General features: G+C 41.0%; 1 protein-coding gene across 1 annotated transcript in view; it reads left to right on the top strand.

The window, feature by feature from the left end:
* CNTN1 (contactin 1) overlaps positions 1–14,560 on the top strand; it is a 219,067-nt gene extending 204,507 nt beyond the window's left edge. The window contains exons 21-24 of the mRNA XM_044277039.1: positions 1,873–2,059; positions 8,725–8,837; positions 8,980–9,136; positions 14,201–14,560. Of these exons, the coding sequence (XP_044132974.1) occupies positions 1,873–2,059; positions 8,725–8,837; positions 8,980–9,136; positions 14,201–14,280 (537 nt within the window). The 3' untranslated portion in view covers positions 14,281–14,560. The remainder of the gene's footprint in view (positions 1–1,872; positions 2,060–8,724; positions 8,838–8,979; positions 9,137–14,200) is intronic.
* The last annotated feature ends 6,992 nt before the right edge of the window (positions 14,561–21,552 follow it).

A 21,552-nucleotide genomic window follows, 5' to 3' on the forward strand; every position in this document is an offset into this window, starting at 1 on the left:
CATCCTATTCGTACACAGAAAACTTAATCACACAACAGGACAAGTTACTTCACAACATTGAGCTAGAGAACTGCCTCAGCTTCCTCTCTGCTCAGCTTATCGGGATTATGATTCTGAATACAGCTGATAAGAACTTTAACTGAATCTCTGTAGGAATAAAGTTCACAAGGAGACATGCAGAGAACAGACAGGACATACTTTGGTAATAGACACTGCATACAAGTGTTTATACTCATTACCCACACCCTCACCCTCCTCTCTGTACTTCATGTCTCCTCATGAACTCCATTCCTACAGAGATTCAGCTGAAGATGGTATGCTGTGTGCACAAATATATAATCATAATGAGTATTTGCAAATGGATTACTGTAATTGTGTTCATACATGATAAACCATTTGATATAATACTGCACTTCAGCTGACATATGTTAAAGGGGTTGAATGGGTTCAAAATAAAAAACAATCAGTACCTCACTATTCTTCCACCATTGACTTTCAAGTGCTGCATTGGTCCCACACTGCTCTCCACTTCCTGGCCCCAGGCTTGACACACAAGAAATGGCTTGGACTGCCAGAGGTGGGTCACTACTGCGACCAGTGACTGGCTGATTCAAACAATTTCCTGTGTGTGGAGCCAGGGACCAGGAAGTGAAGAGCTAAAATTCATTGGGGGGTCAGCGGCAGGGAATGATGAGTTCAATAGTGATTTTTTTTATGTTTAACCGTTTCCCCTGAAAAAACTAATTTAATGCCAATATAAAAATAGCATTTTGGTGATCCTTTGCTAAATATCTTCTATTGTACAGGTAAGTCCAAAACACAGAACTCTGGAGGAGTTGAAGTTCAGTGATTAGGTTCACAGCACTGATCTCAGTATGTGTAAAGTTTTTTTCACTTTCCGCTTTATGCTTCTGTTGGAGGAGTAAATATTCAACCAAAGTTTACTTCCAATGGAAACCTTTGACGTATGCCACTGTATAGACATACAGTTGCAAATGTCAACCATTGACTTGCATTGTAAAAAAACCATATACCCCACGGTGTATATTTTTACTGTATCTTTTGATAATGGAGACCACAACAGTCTATGGTTTTCTATACATTGGAAACATGTATGCCAATGCACTCTTTTGGCATATGCTGGGTGCATGGGCACTTATTAATATGTGTCATGTGGCCACTGGGATCTTTCACTGCGAATATGCCAGAACTGAACAATAAGTGAAATGTGGACAGGGCTTAAAATCTGAACACTTTAAAATTAATGAAAAATCTGTTTTGGTTTCAAAATATAGTTAGCCAAACCTAAAACTTTTGTGAACATTTTAGGTCTATTTGACCTTTATCAGATGTCACCAATGTGGTCCTACATGAATCTGTGACATACCATAACATCATTTTAACTGGATTATCAGTTAAAAGGGTTGTCTTGGCTACAGACATTGATATCCTCTATTTAAGATAGGTCATCATCCAATTGGTGGGGGTCCGACATCGAGCATCCCCGCCAATCAGCTGTTTTGGGCAGCTGCTGCATCGGAATCCATACAGTGTATGGAACAGAAGCAAACGACTGTACACTGTGTAGTTTCATGCACTTTTGTGATGTAGCTCAATTCCCAGAGCACCATGCCTCCAGTATTTGGCAAAAGGAAAAATAATTTTAGCAAATAATTGCAGTCTTAGTTTACGCTTACATTACCAATCTTTTTTTTCCTCTCAAAGTTCATAAAATTCACCACGAATGAGTTCACAGCAGAAAGGTCTCTCCATTTTTAGACCAAAGCTTTGACATGCATTTTGCATATCAGATATACATGCCAGCATTTTCTTTAAAAAAATGAATTTATTGTGAAACATAATTTTTGTTAGATTCGTTACTGGCGCAGTCAAGACAAGGAAGCAGCTGCACACAGAGTACAAGTGGAGCAATCAGAGGAACCAGTCAGACTTGAAGGATTAATGCCAGACACTCTCTATTACTTGGATATGTTTGCATTTAATAGTGCTGGTGATGGACCTCGAAGTAAACTGATTCATTTCCAGACCAGAAAAGCACGTAAGTCCAGAATCTTTCCATATGATTGTTGTCAATAATGTTTTCCACTTTCCTTATGTTATTATATTACTTTTTGTAGTAACTGGTATTATCAGGTAAGCTGCATTAACATCAATATGATTATCCCCCATAATGAACGATACCTTGATTGAAATCACAAATAAAGAAACAGGATATGTGTATTACTGCATAAGAGATATAGCAATAAAGAATGTATGCCAAGAGGCTTCCACCTAGCAGTGTTCCTGGTGATGTCACAGGCTAGGGCAGCGCCCACCCATTAGTGCCAGTGATGTCACCAGAAACACTGCTAGGCAGAAGCCTCCCCCTAGAAGACACCTGGTAATTCACTGGATCTGCTGAAAAAGCTCTTTCAGCGCAGGGCAAGGCAGAGCACCGGGGCATGAAATGTGATGATGCTCATCTCAGAGGGGTGAAGAAGGGGATATGTCCGGGTTCAGCTCTGAACCCGAACAACCTCTTTAACCCTTTAAGGACCCATGACGTACATCATGGGTCCGATTCCTAAACATGGCGCCCACTCGCACATGCAGTGAGCGCCTTAGCCGCGGGGTTTCTGTTATTTTAAATAGCAGAGATCCGCGGCACATGTATGCGATCATCCATAAGGCTGATCGCATACATCTTACCCTTCAGATGCCGTGGTCAAATGTGACCACGGCATCTGCGCAGACGGGAACCGGAAGTCGCGCGCTTCCGGTCCGGTAACAGCTTTCCCCGGCTGAGATCAATACAGGCCACTAGGTGGCAGCCTTGTATTGATATAGTGCAAATTAAGTTTTCAATTATGGCTATTTAGCCATCACTGAATACTATGGGCAATCAAATGATTGCCAGTTATTGTCACCCAAGGTGACTTAAAGTTAAAAAAAAAGTAAAAAAACTTTTTACAAATAGAAAACAAAAAAGTTCAAATCACCCCCCTTTCCTTAAAATTAAAATACTTAACCAATTAAAAAATAAACATCATGGACATCGCCATGTGCAAAAATGCCTATATTATTAAAATATAACAATATTAATGGTATACGGCAAATGGAGTAGCGGGAAGAAAAATAAACAGCCAATTTGACATTTTTTTGTCACTTCAACTACCCAATAATGTTTTTATAAAAACTGATCAAAATGTCGCACACACTTAAAATTGGTATTACTGAAAAGAACAGATTGTCCCACAAAAAATTAGCCCTCACAGAGCCCCATACACAAGTTATAGGGGGCAGAATATGGTTATGAAAAAAAAAAAAATCCTCAAAGGTTTTAAAAAAAAAATCAGTATTAAAATGCCAGAAAAATTATGCAAGTGTGATATCGTTGAACCCGTACTGACCTGGAAAATGAAGATAACAGGTTAATTTTACTGCATAGTGTACAGTGTAAAAAAAAAAAAAGTTATCAGAATTGCGTTTTTTCCCAATTCTACCCCATTTGGAATTTTTTTCCCGCTCCCTACTACATGGTATGCAACCGTAAATGGTGCCATTAGAAATTGCAACTTGTCCCTCAAAAAATAAGCCCTCATGAGGCTATTTGAATGGAAAAATAAAAATAAAGGACTATGGGAAGGCAGGGAGTGAAAAACGAAAACGCAAGAATGGGGAATCCCTGGGTCCTTAAGGGGTTAAAGGCTATGTTCACATTTTGGGGCAATTTTTTAAATAATTGCATTGTACTCATTTTGAGCTAAAAATAATTATTTAAATGGGTCTTTATTACAGATATGGAACCCTTTTGTCTGTACAGGGCTTAGACTCTCTAATAGAGGGATCTGAATTTTCTCTCTCTTCTGTCAGCCAGCTAATCTGACGGTCTCCTTATCTCTGGTCTCTGACCTTATAAACACTCATTATAGCTCAGTTGGTATCTTACTGATAAGAATGTGGCTTAAAAAAATGTTTATGACCTATTAGTAAATTAGAGATAGGGATTAGATTGACAAAAAAACTATCACAGAAAAAACAAAGGTAAAAACACCCTGCACGGTATGATATATAAATTTTCGGATGTCACTGGCCATATTATTGAAGAAAATCACAGAAATAACTGCACTTAGTAAAGTAGATGCAAGCATTATATATGGACAAAGTCCTCACCCTGATATGATAAAATCTGAGACACTTAGCAAATATATTTTGATCAAAACACATCTGTGCCCGCCTACCAAGCGCCAAAGTGATCTCAGTTCAGGCGGGTCCTACGCTAAACCTACCTAAGCAAATTTATATATCATACCATGCAGGATGTTTTTACCTTTGTTTGTTCTGTGTTTTTTTTTTGTCTATGTAGTATTTGCTTGAGGGAGTGGCACCTTCAAGTGTGAATGTGCACCTATTTTATGTAGCATTCTTCTGCACTTTTGCCCTTCCTATCCAATGAGCGCCTTAATTAGGTGGTACATATGGCTGTGCTTGCTCCTCCTCCCATTGGTTGCTTGATGCACATGGAGGTTACTAGGAGCAGCATACCATATGTGCGGTGTCTGCGCTCCTGAACATAGAAGCCCAATGGCTTAGGTAGGTTTAGCGTAGGACCCGCTTGACCTGAGACCACCTTGACACTTGGTAGGCGGGCACAGATGTGTTTTGATCAAAATATATTGGCTAAGTGTCTCAGATTTTATCATATCAGAGTGAGGACTTTGTCCATATATAATGCTTGCATCTACTTTACTAAGTGCATTATTGTCTTATTTCTGTGATTTTCTTCTAAGGATTAGATTCCCAGCACAAAGTGAAAATAAAAAGTACTATTTACACAACTACCCTTTGTGACAGAATGGCTCAATATTTTTAATAAAGACCAATTGAAAAAAATGATTATTAGCCCAAAATGAGTGAAATGCTTTCCTAAAAAATATTTGCTTCTGGAGGTGTACATAGCCTTTAAGTTTGGTTATCAACTTCTTCAAGTTCTGTGCATAAAAAAGATGTATTTTATTATATTATTTGCTATTTGTATCATGTTATTTGTATACTTGGTAAAACTAAGTCACAGATCCTGATCACAAGGAAGCCAAGATCCCGACAGAGGGAAAGTAAAACACAAGAAATAACTAAAATACCCCTATAGAATAACTAAAATATCCCTAGGTGTGTCCAAATCACAACACCCCAGTTATGAGAGAAACCCTATTTTGTCTGTAGGTCCCACTGGATGGTGGTGTATCTAATTATTATAGGCGTTTTACCTAAGTATTGTACACTGACTATTTTTACAGTGTATTATTATAGGTATCTTGGGTCATCTAGTCTTAGATCTGAAGACAGTGGGATCACCCTTGTCAGGTAGTCCCGCTTTAGGCAGGGGAACCTAGGGACAAACTAGGGTTTGGGTCATCACTAGGTTATTGAGATTTGGACACTCCTAGGGTTATTTAAGTTTTATTCTATTAAAAGTTAAAGCGTACTTCCAGTTATAAAACAGCTTTCGGTAAATGAATAGTACAGGTGTGATTATAACAAACTTTGTAATATATCTTGTTAAAGAAAAATGCTTCTATCTGCTTTTATCAGGCTGTTTTGCTCTTTCCTGCCATAATGTTGATGTCTATGGAGAGAGGAAGGGGGAGGAGAAAGCTGCTGGATGAGACACACACAAACTGCAGTTTCTTGGCCCCGCTACACTTAGCAATTTTGACTTAATTATTTCTAGTACAATAAGCTCCTATCATTGTTCAGAGTGAGGTGATAAATGACTTACTAGCTGGCAGCACCCTCCTCATCCCTCCTTCTCTCTCCACAGAGTTTTAAGTGTGAGGACAGAGACTAAAACAGGGTCTACTAGATGAGGAAAGCACCCTGAGAAGCCCAGAAGGAAGCATAATTCTTTAATAAGATATATTTCAAAGTTTCTTCTATTCTTCTGTGCTGTTTATTTCTGAAAACTTGTTTATAACTAGAGCTACACTTTCATTTTTAGGGGAAATATTTCTCTTCATTCTGTGATTTTTTTTATGCTTGGTGAAAGCATGCTTTCTGCTACAAAAAGCGTAGTTCACAGTCAAGAAGTTCTCCCACTTAGAAATCATGGAGAGGTCTGAAATTCACATTGTAGGTGCATTCCCACTCAAAGACAGAATAAAAAAAATAAAAATTCAAGAAATCACATTGTATGATTTTCAAAGACTGTATTTGTCTTGCACTGCTGAACATACGTATTTGAATACCTGAAAAAATCAGTGTTAATATTTGGTACATAAGCCTTTGTTTGCAATTACAGCGGTCAAACGTTTCCTGTAGTTCTTAACCAGGTTTGCACACAATGCAACAGGGAATTTGGTCCACTCCTCTAAACAGATCTCCTCTAGATCTGTCAGGTTTCGGGGCTGTCGCTGAGCAACACAGGGTTTCAGCTCCCTCCAAAGATGTTCTATTGGATTTAGGTCTGGAGACTGGCAAGGCCACTCCAGAACCTTGATATGCTTCTTACGGAGCCACTCCTTCGTTATCCTGGCTGTGTGCTTCGGGTCGTTGTCATGTTGGAAGACCCAGCCACGACCCATCTTCAATGCTCTGACTGAGGGAAGGAGGTTGTTCAAAATCTCACAATAAATAGCCCCATTCATTCTCTCCTTAATAGAGTGCAGAAAAGCACCCCCAAAGCATGATGTTACCACCCCCATGCTTCACAGTAGAGATGGTGTTCTAGGGATGCAACTCATCCTTCTTTTTCCTCCAAACACGACGAGTGAAGTTTAGACCAAAAAGTTCTACTTTGGTCTCATCTGACCACATGACTTTCTCCCATGCCTCCTCTGGACCATCTAGAATCTTCTTGATGGTCATTGGCAAACTTCAGACAGGCCTGGACATGTGATGACTTGATCAGATGGCCAAGAGAGGAGAGAAGACGCTCATAGGTGAGGGTAAACAGATTGATGTCCCTTCCCCCTAACCAAGATGAGTGAAGTTACTCACCTGGTTTGGTTTGCACTGATTGTGTCGCAACCTTGGTGGAGGGAGGTTCGAAGAGTGGAGCTTGTCTGGGTTGGTGCTGCCGGATGGTGTCCGAAACGACCCTGGGCGGGGGCCTAACTGCCACTGGGTTGGGTATTGGAATATATAAAAAGGTCTCATCTGCACTGGATTCGTGCGGCGAGCCAATTGACCTAAGGCGCAAATCACAACCTGAGCTTGGATACGAGATTTTTTTATTTTGAAAAGACAATGCTTTTCGGGGTACTCAGGACACCTTTATCAAGTTTGTATCCTTGGCACCGTGAGCCCGCTGGTGCATTCTCCCGGAGGTCCCTTTCAGAAGGAATACTGATGATTGTTGCTGGAGAGTGTCCTGCTGTTGCGGCGCTGCTATGCTTGCTGCACGTGTGGTGTGCAGATGACTTGAGCAGGGGAACCTTCCGTGCAATGCATGATTTGAAACCATGACGGAGTAGTGTTCTACTGACAGTGACCTTTAAAAATGTGGTCCCAGCTCTCTTCATGTCATTGAACAGCTTCTCCCTTGTAGTTCTGGGCTAATTCCTCACCTTTCTTATCATCAGTGATACCCCACGAGGTGAGATCTTGCATGGAGCCCCAGTCCGAGGGAGACTGACAGTCGTCTTTAGCCTCTTCCATTTTCTAACAATTGCTCCAACGGTTAATCTATCTTCACCAAGCTGCTTGGCAATTGCCCCGTAGCCCTTTCCAGCCTTGTGGAGGTCCACAATTTTGTCTCTGGTATCTTTTGACAACTTTTTGGTCTTGCCCATGGTAGTAGTTGGCGTCTGACTGACTGTGGGGTGAACAGGGGTCTTTAAAAGAGCTCAGACAGGTAGTACTTAGTTAGATTATTGAGTGGAGTAGAGGTGGACTTTTTAAAGGCACAGTAACAGGTCTTTGAGAGACAGAATTCTTGCTGTTTCTCAGGTGTTCAAATACTTATGTTCAGCAGAGCAAGACAAATAAATTCCTTAAAAATCATGCAATGTGATTTCCAGATTTTTTTAATTTATTCTGTCTCTGAGTGGGAATGCACCTACAATGTGAATTTCAGACTCCTCCATGATTTCTAAGTGGGAGAACTTGCAAAATCGCAGTGTTCAAATACTTCTGTTCCTCACTGTATATTTATTTACAACACATGAAAGTTTAATTCACAACACGTATACCTTGTGAAAAGAGCAAAATATGCATTTAGTCTAAACTGTTACTAGTGTATAAAATTACAAATTGTATTCATTTTCCTCAAATTGGTTGCCTTATTGATAACTCATCTTTTTCCTAATCTTAGGGCAAAAATCTCAACTCCAAATGATCATAAGACCCAGAATAAAGCCATGTCAGTCGTACTACTTTTACAGTAAAGAATCCCCTTCTATATTGACATACTGTAGAAATGTTCCTTTCTCTTGATGAAAAGGATTCCCTGAGTTCTGGGTATAAATAAATCATGAAGAAAGCTCGTATTAATCTTTGATATAGTTATACACAGTTATTAGATCATTCCTCCCTCACTGCAAAGAGCACCTCTCAGTCTGGATAACTCATGTAACCATATATCATATGTGTGCCCATGGCAGTTGAAGTATATTGTAGATCAGTATTCTTACCTAATGATATTAATTTGAGAAGTGATTCTCACAATTCTCTGCATTAGTCATTATCCCAGTACCACTTATATATTTATTTTCACTCTTTTCCCAGCTCCCAGTCAGAAACCTAGAATTATTAGTGCTGTGAAGTCAGGATCCCAGTATATCATAACTTGGGAACACGTCAAGCCTTTATCCAATGAATCAGCAGTGAGTGGATATAAAGTAAGTTTTGTCCATTTGTACTGATGATTTTTCAGAATTTATATTTCTTATGTTATGGTAATTAAGAAAAACATCTATCTGTCTAGACAGACAAAGGGTTTGTATTTTCTAATATCACAAAAGATACTTTTTCTTCCTCAAGATTCTTTACAAACCAGCTGGACAACATGCAGGCACCTTGTATTCAACTGGAGAGCATACATTAGAGGTTCCAGCGCCCAGGGAAGGTGAATGTATCGTTGAGGTTCGAGCCCACAGTGAAGGAGGAGATGGAGCAGTAGCATATATCAAACTTTCTAGTAAGTGTATTTGTCCAGTAATTTCTTCAGCGTCTTTCTCTTCTGTCTTGTTACCATAACTGGCTTTTGTGTTACCATTGTTCACCTAAACAATGTAGTATCAATAGAGTACCTATATTAGACAATAAATGCAAAGCCATTCCTACAAAATGAAATAAATGTGCAGGTGCACATACTCAATGACTGCGGTACAAAAGCATAACCCATCTGCTAGCCACAAAGGTCCTCTTCTAGATGGGACCCTGCACTAAGATGACTTGCCTTCCTTGGGGCTTAGGCCTCCAATTGAACTCAAGGAAAGTGGAATCAAGTTATATTCTGATCAAATTACAGATGGATTGAGTGCATGACAAAGATTGAGATACACACTCATATGTACAATGCAAAAATAGCCAATTTTAAGCTGCATTTACACTGCTCAACCTAGTAGGCAATTATCAGGAAGGGACTGTTCCTTCCTGATAATTGCTTGCTTGTTAGTGGAGGAAAGAGCTGCATTTCCATGCAGCAATCTCCTACACTGTATGGGGATGAGTGATAGCTATTGCTATCGCTCCTCCTCATACAGAATTATTGTTTTTGGGCAGCAGTTGTTTACAGAAAAATTATGTAGTAAGTGGTCAAAATTAAAACTCAACATTTACTTGGAAGTTTTAGAAAATTGGTCCCATGATATAGAAATACATTGACATAAACAAGAAGGAACACGGCGGGTTGCCAAGCAGAAAGTATTGGTACACAGAACCAAGTCATACACTGAAAGAGATGCTCGGCGGCACCAGAATGATAACCGGTTGGTCCTACCGCTCAGATGAAAGGCTCCTGGATCCACAATTGTCCGGCTGGTGTTGATAGATGTGCACACCATTGCTAGCGGCAATTGCGTGACACAGGGTGGTCTGTAGTGCTGGCTGGCCCTAGTAATGCCCTAGAGCCCTACAATGGCCTATGTGACCGGATAGCGGTGACCCGCCACCAGTCACCTACAGGAACCTCACCCTGGAATTTGTGCGCCCTAGAAAGCCCTTGCTTACCTGATCCCTACATGCACGTTTCGCGGAAAGAGATGAGTAACAAGCTCCTCAGGGGAAACACGGGAGCTTGGGCCGAACCTGTGCAGGGTGCACTGACAGAGAACCTACAGGAACCTCACCCTGGAATTTGTGCGCCCTAGAAAGCCCTCGCTTACCATATCCCTACATGCACGTTTCGCTGTCAAGAGATGTCAAATGTGCGCTCTGCACAGAGACAACATTTTACCACGATCCAGATATGGGTGGGTTAGCTATGAATCATGTATCGTGGTGAAATTTTGTCTCTGTGCAGAGCGCACATTTGACATCTCTTGACAGGGAAACGTGCATGTAGGGATATGGTATGCGAGGGCTTTCTAGGGCGCACAAATTCCAGGGTGAGGTTCCTGTAGGTGACTGGTGGCGGGTCACCGCTATCCGGTCACATAGGCCATTGTAGGGCTCTAGGGCATTACTAGGGCCAGCCAGCACTACAGACCACCCTGTGTCACGCAATTGCCGCTAGCAACGGTGTGCACATCTATCAACACCAGCCGGACAATTGTGGATCCAGGAGCCTTTCATCTGAGCGATAGGACCAACCGGTTATCATTCTGGTGCCGCCGAGCATCTCTTTCAGTGTATGACTTGGTTCTGTGTACCAATACTTTCTGCTTGGCAACCCGCCGCGTTGCTTCTTGTTTATGTCAATGTATTTCTATATCATGGGACCAATTTTCTAAAACTTCCAATTAAATGTTAAGTTTTAATTTTGACCACTTACTACATAATTTTTCTGTTTGACTCAGGTGGTCGTCCATAATTATCTTAATTTGTTATTTGTGTTAGCAGTTGTTTACAGCACGATCTCCTGGCCAGTAACGATGATTTAATGTGCTGCACAAAAGATCATTTCATCCGATGAACAAGCATTTTGCTCATTTATCTGATGATCAACAGCACAGCTACACAGGCCTATTATCGAGAACAAATGTTCATTGGCCCTAGAACTGTTGAGTGCAAATGCAATATTAGTCAGCATTTCCTACAAAATGAAATAAATGCATGAGAACATGTGTCATAGCTGCAGTACAAAAGCTAACACAATATGCCATACATCAGTTATATGGACATTGAATAGGTAGTTTTATCTGCAGTATAAATATCCAACTAACCAGGGTAATCTTTATTCAAAATAGCAGTGTTAATGTCCCAATACACATTACAGTATTCTTGGCCAAACCCACCACTTTTGGTGGGGGCCAGCAATCTATTGTTCATTGGAAGTTCCCTACTTGAATTAAATGTCTGATCCTTTTGTTCTCCGAAACGATAAGCCCCCATTAGTGTTGTCTGGCAGTGGATAAGTGCTTTTCTGAACCAAGCATGTATGTGTATGGGGGAGTTGGAAGGGATAGCTGTCAGTCTTGAACAAATGTTCAACCGACAGCTATTGAAGGTATAGGGACACCTTTATTCTGAGGTTCCTCAGACCCACCCTTCATCTGTTTAGAACATGCAGCCTGTCCACTTTTAAGTGCATTGTAAACTTTGTTGTTATTATATTGCACAAACAGAACATATTTACTTAACATATATAATTCCATGAATAAACCCATAAAAACCTGGTGAAAAGTGATTGGGTCCATAGTCAGCTCCATTTATAGTAGACTTTTGCTAGACCTTTGAAGTCTTTTATTATATCCAAGGCTAAGCTTATTATCATGTAACATCTATCAAATAACATGATACCGTAACTTTATGCTGTGGGTCAGTACAAATATGATAATGACAAATTTATATATATATATATATATATGTACCGTATTTATCGGCGTATAACACGCACAGGCGTATAACACGCACCTTCCTTTTAAGAGGGAAATTTCAGGAAAAAATTTTTCAAATAAAGCCTCTGATCTGCCCCCTCTGGTAACGCAAACCCCCCCTCCCTCCCCAGTATTAATCATTGGTGGCAGTGGCCACAGGGTCCCCCTCCTCCCCCCCATCATTGGTGGCAGTTTGCAGTTCCGATCAGAGTCCCAGCAGTGTAATGCTGGGGCTCCGATCGGTTACCATGGCAGCCAGGAGTCACGCTACTGAAGTCCTGGCTGCCATGGTATGTTAGTGAGCAGAGAGCAGCGCATTATACTCACGTGCGCTGTGGCCGCCGGTCGCTCCTTCTCATAGGTCTGTGCGGCGCATTGCTAATGCTGTAAGCATTAGCAATCCGCCGCACAGACAGAAGAAGGAGCGACCGGCGGCCACAGCGCACGCGAGTATAATGCGCTGCTCTCTGCTCACTAACATACCATGGCAGCCAGGACTTCAGTAGCGTGACTCCTGGCTGCCATGGAACCACGCGTTCCCTATCCAATCAGAACCAATAATGGGGGGGAGGAGGGGGACCCTGTGGGATATGGCCGGCACATTCATTGGTGGTGCAGTGGCCACAGTCCCTCCCCTCCTCCTCCTACTCTGTCCTCGTTGGTCTTCAGCGGCAGCCGCGCACAGTGGGGAGGGAGGGACTCCCTCCTCCTTCCTCCTCCCTCCGCTGTGCCGGCCGGCTCAGTCCTGCCTCTCAGCCCTAATCGGCGTATAACATGCATACATCATTTGCCCCCTATTTTCAGGGGGAAAAAGTGCGTGTTATACGCCGATAAATATGGTATATACACATATAAATTCCTGCTTTAGTTAAAGTATAACTGTTGTAATTTTTTTTTTTTTTTTTTGGAGTATTGGATTGTGGTGCTTTGTGGCCCTATTCAAACTTTTCACTATTCAATTACCCCTTAATTCCACATTTTGTTCCCTGTACTGCCTTCTTTTACCTGTGCTTAAAATAGTGTTGCTATGCATGGTCTGTCTCTCTGTTGAAGGACGGAGGATGCAGAAGTGCAGCGTGCAAGGTCAGATTACTGACAGCCAGGGACTGTAAGTAAATGATTAAAGCCAGGTCCTCCCCAGCAGCTGATAACAGTGCCTGGGCTGTATGCACTTCTTCCTGTCCCTGCGCTTGGCAGACGCTCCCTCACTCAGCAGAGCTGGAGAATGCAGAGTTGAAGCAGTGCAGACCAGTGAAGTGAGATCTGCCGTCTGCTCAGTGTATAAATGAAAGCAACATGTGGTAAGAGGACCCCTTTGTGCTGCAGGAGATTAACCCTTTAGGGGGAGGGCTCTGATTACTGACACTTTTGGGGGGCTATTGTTACTGGCTAGTGAGGGCAGGCGGGATTAGCCTTAGGGTGAGGGCAGTGGCGGCCATCTTAACTAAATAGTGAAATTGCAGTTTTATGCAGACTGGTTGCTAAGGGCTGAATCTTATTAAAGATGGGGTAAGTCAGTCTAAGGCTACTTTCACACTAGCGCTTGATCGGATCCGTTCTGAACGGATCCGATCATATTAATGCAGACGGAGGCTCCGTTCAGTACGGATCCGTCTGCATTAATAACTTAGAAAAATTTCTAAGTGCGCAAGATGCCTGAGCGGATCCGTTCAGACCTTCAATGTAAAGTCAATGGGGGACGGATCCGCTTGAAGATTGAGCCATATGGTGTCATCTTCAAGCGGATCCGTTCCCATTGACTTACATTGTAAGTCTGAACGGATCCGCTCGCCTCCGCACGGCCAGGCGGACAGCTGAACGCTGCAAGCAGCGTTCAGCTGTCCGCCTGGCCGTGCGGAGGCGAGCGGAGCGGAGGCTGAACGCCGCCAGACTGATGCAGTCTGAGCGGAGCCGCTCCATTCAGACTGCATCAGGGCTGGACGGAGGCGTTCGGGTCCGCTCGTGAGCTCCTTCAAACGGAGCTCACGAGCGGACCGACGAACGCTAGTGTGAAAGTAGCCTAATAGTAACTTATTCTGGAATATCATGTTATTAGTAACTACATATATGAAAATTGAAATTAGGGTCTAAATGTGACAGTTATCCTTTAAGTGCTTTTGTCAAAGCCTGAGCAGAGCTCGGACAATACTATTAGGTCGGTAAATGACCTTTGATACAAAACAAAGAATCTCTACAATTAATATTGTGTATTTGTATTCCAGGTGACACGTCAGGGATATTTCCCAGTATTATTGGAATATTGCTACCAACTTTTGGCCTCCTGGTTTACTTGGAATTCTGAATGTAGGTCTCTGTAGAACATCCTGAGTGCAGTGTACTCCTTTCACAACTCTGGAGGAAACCATTGTTTTATGACTACTGCGGAACCAACTTAAGCCAAAAAAGAAAAGAAAAAACATATATATTACCCAGCAGATTTATTATGAACTTTAAATAGGATTAAGGCATTCAGGAACTCCTCTGAGGAAATAAATCATTTCAAGGATAATAGGTCATTTTCAATTTGTTCCAATATGCCTTATGAATCACTTACGCCAATCTCTGACAGTTGCATGATCAAATGGGGCAAATTACAGTGTTAAATTACACAAAGTTAGACTGTACAGTGAAAGTAAAGTCACCTCCATAGGTGACACAATTTAACAATAACAAATTATGAAATATATTAGAGATTCAAATGTTGTATATGGTATGTGTAGAGTAACTACATCTGTCTGTACTATCTGTTTTGTGTGCTGCATATTTTTGGAATGAGCCCTGTCAAGGCATCTAGACATACAGTCAGATCAAAAACAGCCATTGTATTAGACAGAATTTCATTTCTACAACAAATGAATGTAGAGTCAGAATGCTGAAAAATGACAGTTGAATATTAGAATGCTGTATTGTATACATATCATCGATTCCTTAGAGGTGCAAGCATCGGATGAAATGTTCCTTCTAGCAGAGTCACCTATTTTCAGGACTAGAGAGTTTGCACTTGCAATAGATATGTCACACTGTAAATACTGCAGTAGATGGCCCACTTATGAATGTAAAGTATAAATAGCATATAAAACATACTTCATAAGCTACATAAATATTTAAAAGCATTAGTATGTGACGTTAGATAATGCAAAGCTGTGATATCAGCAAAGTTGAAATATTTTTAAAAAATATGTCAATGAGCAGACATCTATGATGAATAATGAATTTGTGAGGAGCTTCTTCATGCAGTGTGGATGGACTACTTTCCCACCAGAAAGGAGTTTTCTCCAAATCTGCATGTACAGCCTAAGAATGTTGGCACTTTAAAAAAAATTATGATAATATGGTTTTCCAAATGAAATTGTATAATTTTACTACCCCACATTTGTGCTATTGTATCTACCTATATGTGCCAATGAGGGAGCATCGTCTGTCCATCTCATGAAGCAAAAGCTCCAGCATTAAAGGGGTATTCCCACCTCTGGGACCCGCACCTACAATGAGAACGGAGCGGGGAAGGTTGTGGCCGGAGGGCCCCTGGTTTTCTGGGGTTCAGCCATCCCCAAGATTGAATGGGAGCGCACCATGCTTGCGTGGCTACCGCTCCAATTCATTTCTGTGGGGCTGACGGAAATAGCCGAGCCAGAGCTTGGCTATTTTTGGTGGCCCCATAGAGATGAATAGAGGGTGACTGCGCATGCACAGTGCACCCTTCACAATCTTTACGGGTTCGTTCTCGATGGGACCCACACCTATCAGACAATAGGGGCATATCCTAGTGATATGCCCCCATTGTCTGAGATGGGAATACCCCTTTAAGTATAATTTCATATGTACATTCAGTTTTAGAACGATGACCTTGTATGTCTGCTAAATTTAATAAGAGCTATATCTAGTTCAATGTAATATTGTAGTTGTCTGCTCTTAAAATGAATTAAAGGCTATGGATACTTTTGCACTTATTGTTAATTTGCTTGCTAAATGCCAAATTAAGTAACTTTCTAGATAGTCATTAAAGGGAATGTGTAATTAGAAAATGACCTATTGTTTATATTAAATTTATCAAGTTTTCTGTCCGTGCTCTGTTAGCTGTACAGAGGTCAGGAGGGAGTAGATAATCTGTGACCATCACCTATTCTGAATGAGCCCATGTTATTTATACAGAGGGGTTAGCTTACATAATACTCTTGCCTGTGATGATAAATGGGATGACTACTGAAAATTGATCTGTACAGAACAAGAAGTGTTGATATATTATTAGGCAATAGTACTATTTACTATGTTACTATGTAATAGATTTAATAGATTATGACAAAAATCTTTAAAAAAAATCTTTAAAAGTGTTTAAAATGTGATATAAACAATAGGTTATTTTCTGACTATGGAAAATTCAGCCCGTATTTTCTGACTATACATTCCCTTTACAAATTTCCTGCTGCTGTAGGGTCTGTGTAACTCCTTCACATAGGTGGCTTTTCTGATGACATAGGTGGGACAGTACACTGCTTTTGGCTCTCTTAGCTCTATCTGCTCTCCCCCTCCGAGTTCAATGTTAGAGATACAGTAGCAGCAGGGGGAGGCTCTACACAGTACATCAAAGTGTGGAGAGTGAGAAAATTATCCACGTTTTCAGGGAGGATAGATCAAGCTGTACTCTATTACTGGGGAAGGGATAGGTCCCAAGTCTTAAACTAGGAGCAGGTTACAAACTGAATATCAGGGGGTCTAAAAATCAATGAAAGCAATTCTGAAAGTTAGTGAAACTTTTCTAACTCAAGGTAACCACTAACATATGTCAAAAATAATTTTTCCATGTCAAAGTTGCTTATAGCCTTTAAATATCTAACACAATTTTCTTTCATATGACCTTAAAGAGGTTTTCCAGGATTTTAATACCGATGGTCTAACGGGATAAGCTATCAATATATGATCATGGGGGCCTGACAGCCCAAACCCCTGGTGATCAGATGTTGTACAGTAGCTCTGATAAATCGGAACTGGGACTACGCAATTCTGTCTGTCATGTAGTGGACAGAGCTGGTAACTGCAGCACTGCTCCCATTCAAGCCATTGGGAGCAGTTGTGGAGTTACCAGCTCTGTCCACTACAGTACAGATATTGCCGTGTAGTTCTGGCCCCGACTTCTGGGGGTCTGTCACCCTGTTCCCCCGTTGTTCAAATATTCATGGCCTATAATGATGATAGGCCATCAGTATTAAAAACCAGGAAGACACCTTTAATGTGGTAGTCATGCAGTTATAAAGCCCATTGCTGGCAATGGGATTTCCCAGATGTGAAGAATGAAATATTAGTTCAGATGTAGCAATAAGACAAAACTACATCTGTACATAATTTATAGTACTGTAAATTATAATTTAATTGTAAAGAGACACCTACGTAGTATCATGTGCACTAGTGTGTTTTATAGTGAAACCGGCCCAACATTGATTTAGAGTCGGCAGAAGACATTGGATTGTCCTAGAGATCTGTCATTAGCCACGCAGAGATGGACAGAGAATATGACATCACATACAGAAGTTGTTTATTTGATATGGTATGGTAAATGTAAATGTGGCCATATTTGGGAATAGTGGTGTAACAGGTGATGATGTGGAAAGTGGTACAGCTTGTGGTATAGTATATAAGTTTGAGAAATATATTAGAAGAATAAGTGAATGATGATCAACACAAGCAGCAATGATCTGCAATGTTGTGTTACTGACACTTCTAAACTTAATGAATGTGTTTGTTCTGACTATGTTTTTTTTTTTTTCTTTTTTTGTACTCTTCAGTCATAATTATTTTAGAGTTGTGCTTCAGTGTTTCGGTTTATGTGTGAATGGTACAACACAGTATTATGAAACCGGGTCTAGTAATAGTGCAATGATTCAATTTATTTCCAAGAAATTCAAATGGTATTTTTTTTTTTATTCTTAGCACAAACGTGTTAGCTGATTGGGTTACCTTTATAGATTCAGTACCATAGAAGTCATGAATAATATATTCTGAAAGAAGACAATTCTACTGTGTGCCCTGTCTTTAATTTTATATTTTTTGTATTATTTACTTTTGTGATAATATCTCAATGTTGTTTAATTCACACCCTTTGTCTGTTTATTAAATGGTTATTGCAACAATAGAAATTTTTACTGTATACATAAAATGAAATGATAAAAAGATATAAAACTGTAAGTGGGAAGTATTACTAGTTCTAAAATCAAAAACATTTTTTGGCAAAGTGTATGAGTGCACATGTGTGGATCATGGGTGAAGCCCCAAATGTAAGTACAGAAAGAAATGAAGTGTTTTGGGGTACAGTGCCTTTCATGATCCAATATTGCACTGTACGTATACCATACCTGTATAAAATGACAAAATTCAATTTTTATCAGAAGGTGATGCATCCCACTTTGGAAGTATGCTAAAGCACAGGCATAGCTTTTATTTGTGCAGTACCCATTGTCATTTTTATATGTGCTCTCCAACTCAGCTGATGTTTTGCCAAATGCATGATGGCCTTTTAATTTTTATAATAAGTGAACAAAATTTGTATGTTTTATTTTATCTATTTATTTATTTTTTTAGTTTGTATGTCATGTAAAGGAAAGAATATGTTCCTTTATGTCTAAGGCTACTTTGACACTTATGCTTCTATTTTCTGGTATTGAGATTCGTCATAGGGTCTCATTACCGGAAAGAGACGATTCCGTTTTGCCCCCATTCATTGTCAATGGGGACATAATGTAACTGAACAGAACGGAATGCTCCAAAATGCAGTCTGTTCCATTTGGTTGTGTTCTGCACTTTTCTTTCCGTCATGGGATGCGGAGCAAGACGGATCCGCCATGACTCACAACGCAAGAAAATATACAATAGAAAACTGATCCGTCCCCCATTGACTTTCAATGGAGTTCATGACGGATCCGTCTTGGCTATGTTAAAGATAATACAACCGAATCTGTTCATAACTGATGCAGGCGGTTGTATTATCAGTAACTGAACTGTTTTTGCTGAGCCCTGCCGGATCCAGGAAAAACGCTAGTGTGAAAGTAGCCTAAAATAGGCATTTAAGAGCAAAAGTAAGACCTGGAATTGCAACACAATTGTGCTGTTCAACGCCACTACGGATACTGCAACCTTATTACCAATTTTAATTAGAGAATATAACTAAATATATCAGCTGCTTATAGCTCAGTCTCATTATAACAACGTAAATGCTAGTTTTATTATGTTAGAATGCTAATTTGAAAATACGTTGTTTTGTTATAGATGCATTTTTTTTACCTGGGTTGTCAGTTCATATGTTGTTTTTTAAGTGGAATAGGCAGGGATCTTGTTATCATATTTTTTTGGCTTTTGTCAAAATTAAATATCAGTATTACTCACCATGTAACTGCTGGCTTTTAAATTTGCCAAGACTTTGTTTTCTTTTAAAAAAAAACTCCAAAATAAAGGCATTTGACAAACTTATGTTCTATTAAGATTTATGTTATTTCTTACTGGATGTGATCTGGTCAGTCATTAGGCTCTGAACCTAAAGTGTATCTCCAGTAATAGGAAAGTTCTAATATCTGGTACAAGAGATGATTCTGCAACGTACATATTTCTGATTAACACAGCTCTACTGGTTTTGTACAAGGCCTGGCTTGCATGCCCGCTCTACTAGCTAGAAGAGATCTTGGGCCCATAGCCACTGTTGGAGTACATGATCTTATCTAAGGCCAATGGACATTAATAGGAGCTGTGCATTTTAATATAGTAGGTTGGCCAGCTTTGAGAAAAAGTTTAACTGACCCTTGCAGCATGTTGTACCTGTTCAGTCCCCATCTTGTAAACATACGGACAGGGTCATGTGAAACTAACCTTTGCAGTGACATATCTGAAAGCAGCACATCACTACTGGGTTATGTACCACTTGGTGATACATCACTGCTGAAGCCAGTCATTGGCTGCAGTAGTGCACATGACCCATCAGTCCGGGAGGTTATTTGATAGGGACCGATAGACTACTGAAGTAGAAAAGAGAGGCAGGGAGCAGGTGAGAATCCATTTTTCACCAGTACAGTATGCTCGAAGGGAGATATAAAAATGTCCCCAAAGCTGAACAACCCCTTTAAGGACTACCAATAATAACACAACTATAGTGTGAAAAAGTTTTAGACTTCCTCACATGCATTTCTTATTTGCTTGTAAATGTTATCTGCATCTTTGCTACATTGATCCAATACATCTAAAATTTAAAAAAGTTAAAGCAATGTTGCCAATAGTTTTGATGTAAATAGCAACATAAGGTGGAAAAATTTAGCGAAATCATGGCTTCGACAAACATGTCGGTGTTCGAGAGCGAGGAGGTAGTGACAGGCTACAGCATTTGGATAGACAAGGGAAGAAAGACCACATGCTTCTCAGAGGGCACCACTGAGTTCTGAACTTTCAGGTCCACAAGCCGCTTCAGGTACACACGTCTACAAATATGTTTTCCCATATGTACTCTTAAAAGGGAAACTTTCCTTTTTCTAGGTTATATACTTTCCATATAAAGTGTTTCTAACATATCCACAAAAGAAGAAAAATAAAGCATTCTCTGAAGCTGTGAGCTAAACTGCATAAATAAGCATTCTAAATCCATTGAACATCAGTTAAATAATCACTGCCTACAACAAGAACTCTTTGTCTTTTTAAAATGAGAACATTAATAGCTATTAATATTGGTGCTGAAAGGGGTTATCTGACCCACAAAGCAATTTTACTTATGCCCCTGAAAGTGTTTATTGGGTCTGCAGACATGTGTAAAGGCCAATTCATTGGCCTGCATTTGTGGGAGCGGCACCGCTGCCTTTATGTTCAGCCGGCGCCCCTCCCACCTTGCACGTCATTCTGCGTTTTGCCCGGTACCTGGTGGAGAGCGGCGTGTCCTGAGAGCGGGCGTCTCCTGCGAGCGGTGTGACCTGAGAGCGGCATGTCCTGAGATCGAAGAGCGGCGTGTCCTGTGAGCGGTGCGTGCGGAGTATCCGTGCCTCGTGGTCTGCAGCGTCCCTTGCTGGTAAGTAGCTACCACGTCCCGCAGCCAGCGCATTGAAGTCCGGCTGGCGGTGGGTCGGCCCCCCGCACCGGAGCGGTCTGCCAAGGAGCAATGCTAGCTCCCCACGTGGCACGACACGTCAGGGTGCAGGGGGCAGCGTGTCCCCGATCAGCTGTTTGCTTCAAAGTCTGGCACGGGCCTCCGTGCTATCAGATAGGCAGGGATGCGGGGGGCGGGGCTTGTTCAGGGGTCTTGAGAAGGTTAGGGTTTTCACTGGTCCGTCACTGCAGTTGCCAGTAATGGCAGGTGCTGTGCAGGGTGTGTGTAGAGCCCTGTTTTGGGTCAGTTAGTAGCAGTTGAGGGTACCAGTCTTTGTGGGGTGGTAGCAGGAGAGTAGAATGTGCAGTAATTATCAATTGTATAACCGTGTCCAGGGAGTCTAGGGGATTAATGTGGAGGAGTGTAGGGTAGGGAGTTAGGGGGGTGGTTTGGGAGGGAGTGCTTTGCGGTCTCTGGCTGAGGTTTATTTTTCACTTGTGGAGTTCCGTTAGCGCCTAATCACCT

Source organism: Bufo gargarizans, chromosome 2 (assembly GCF_014858855.1).
Source record: "Bufo gargarizans isolate SCDJY-AF-19 chromosome 2, ASM1485885v1, whole genome shotgun sequence".
Taxonomy (NCBI): Eukaryota; Metazoa; Chordata; class Amphibia; order Anura; family Bufonidae; genus Bufo; species Bufo gargarizans.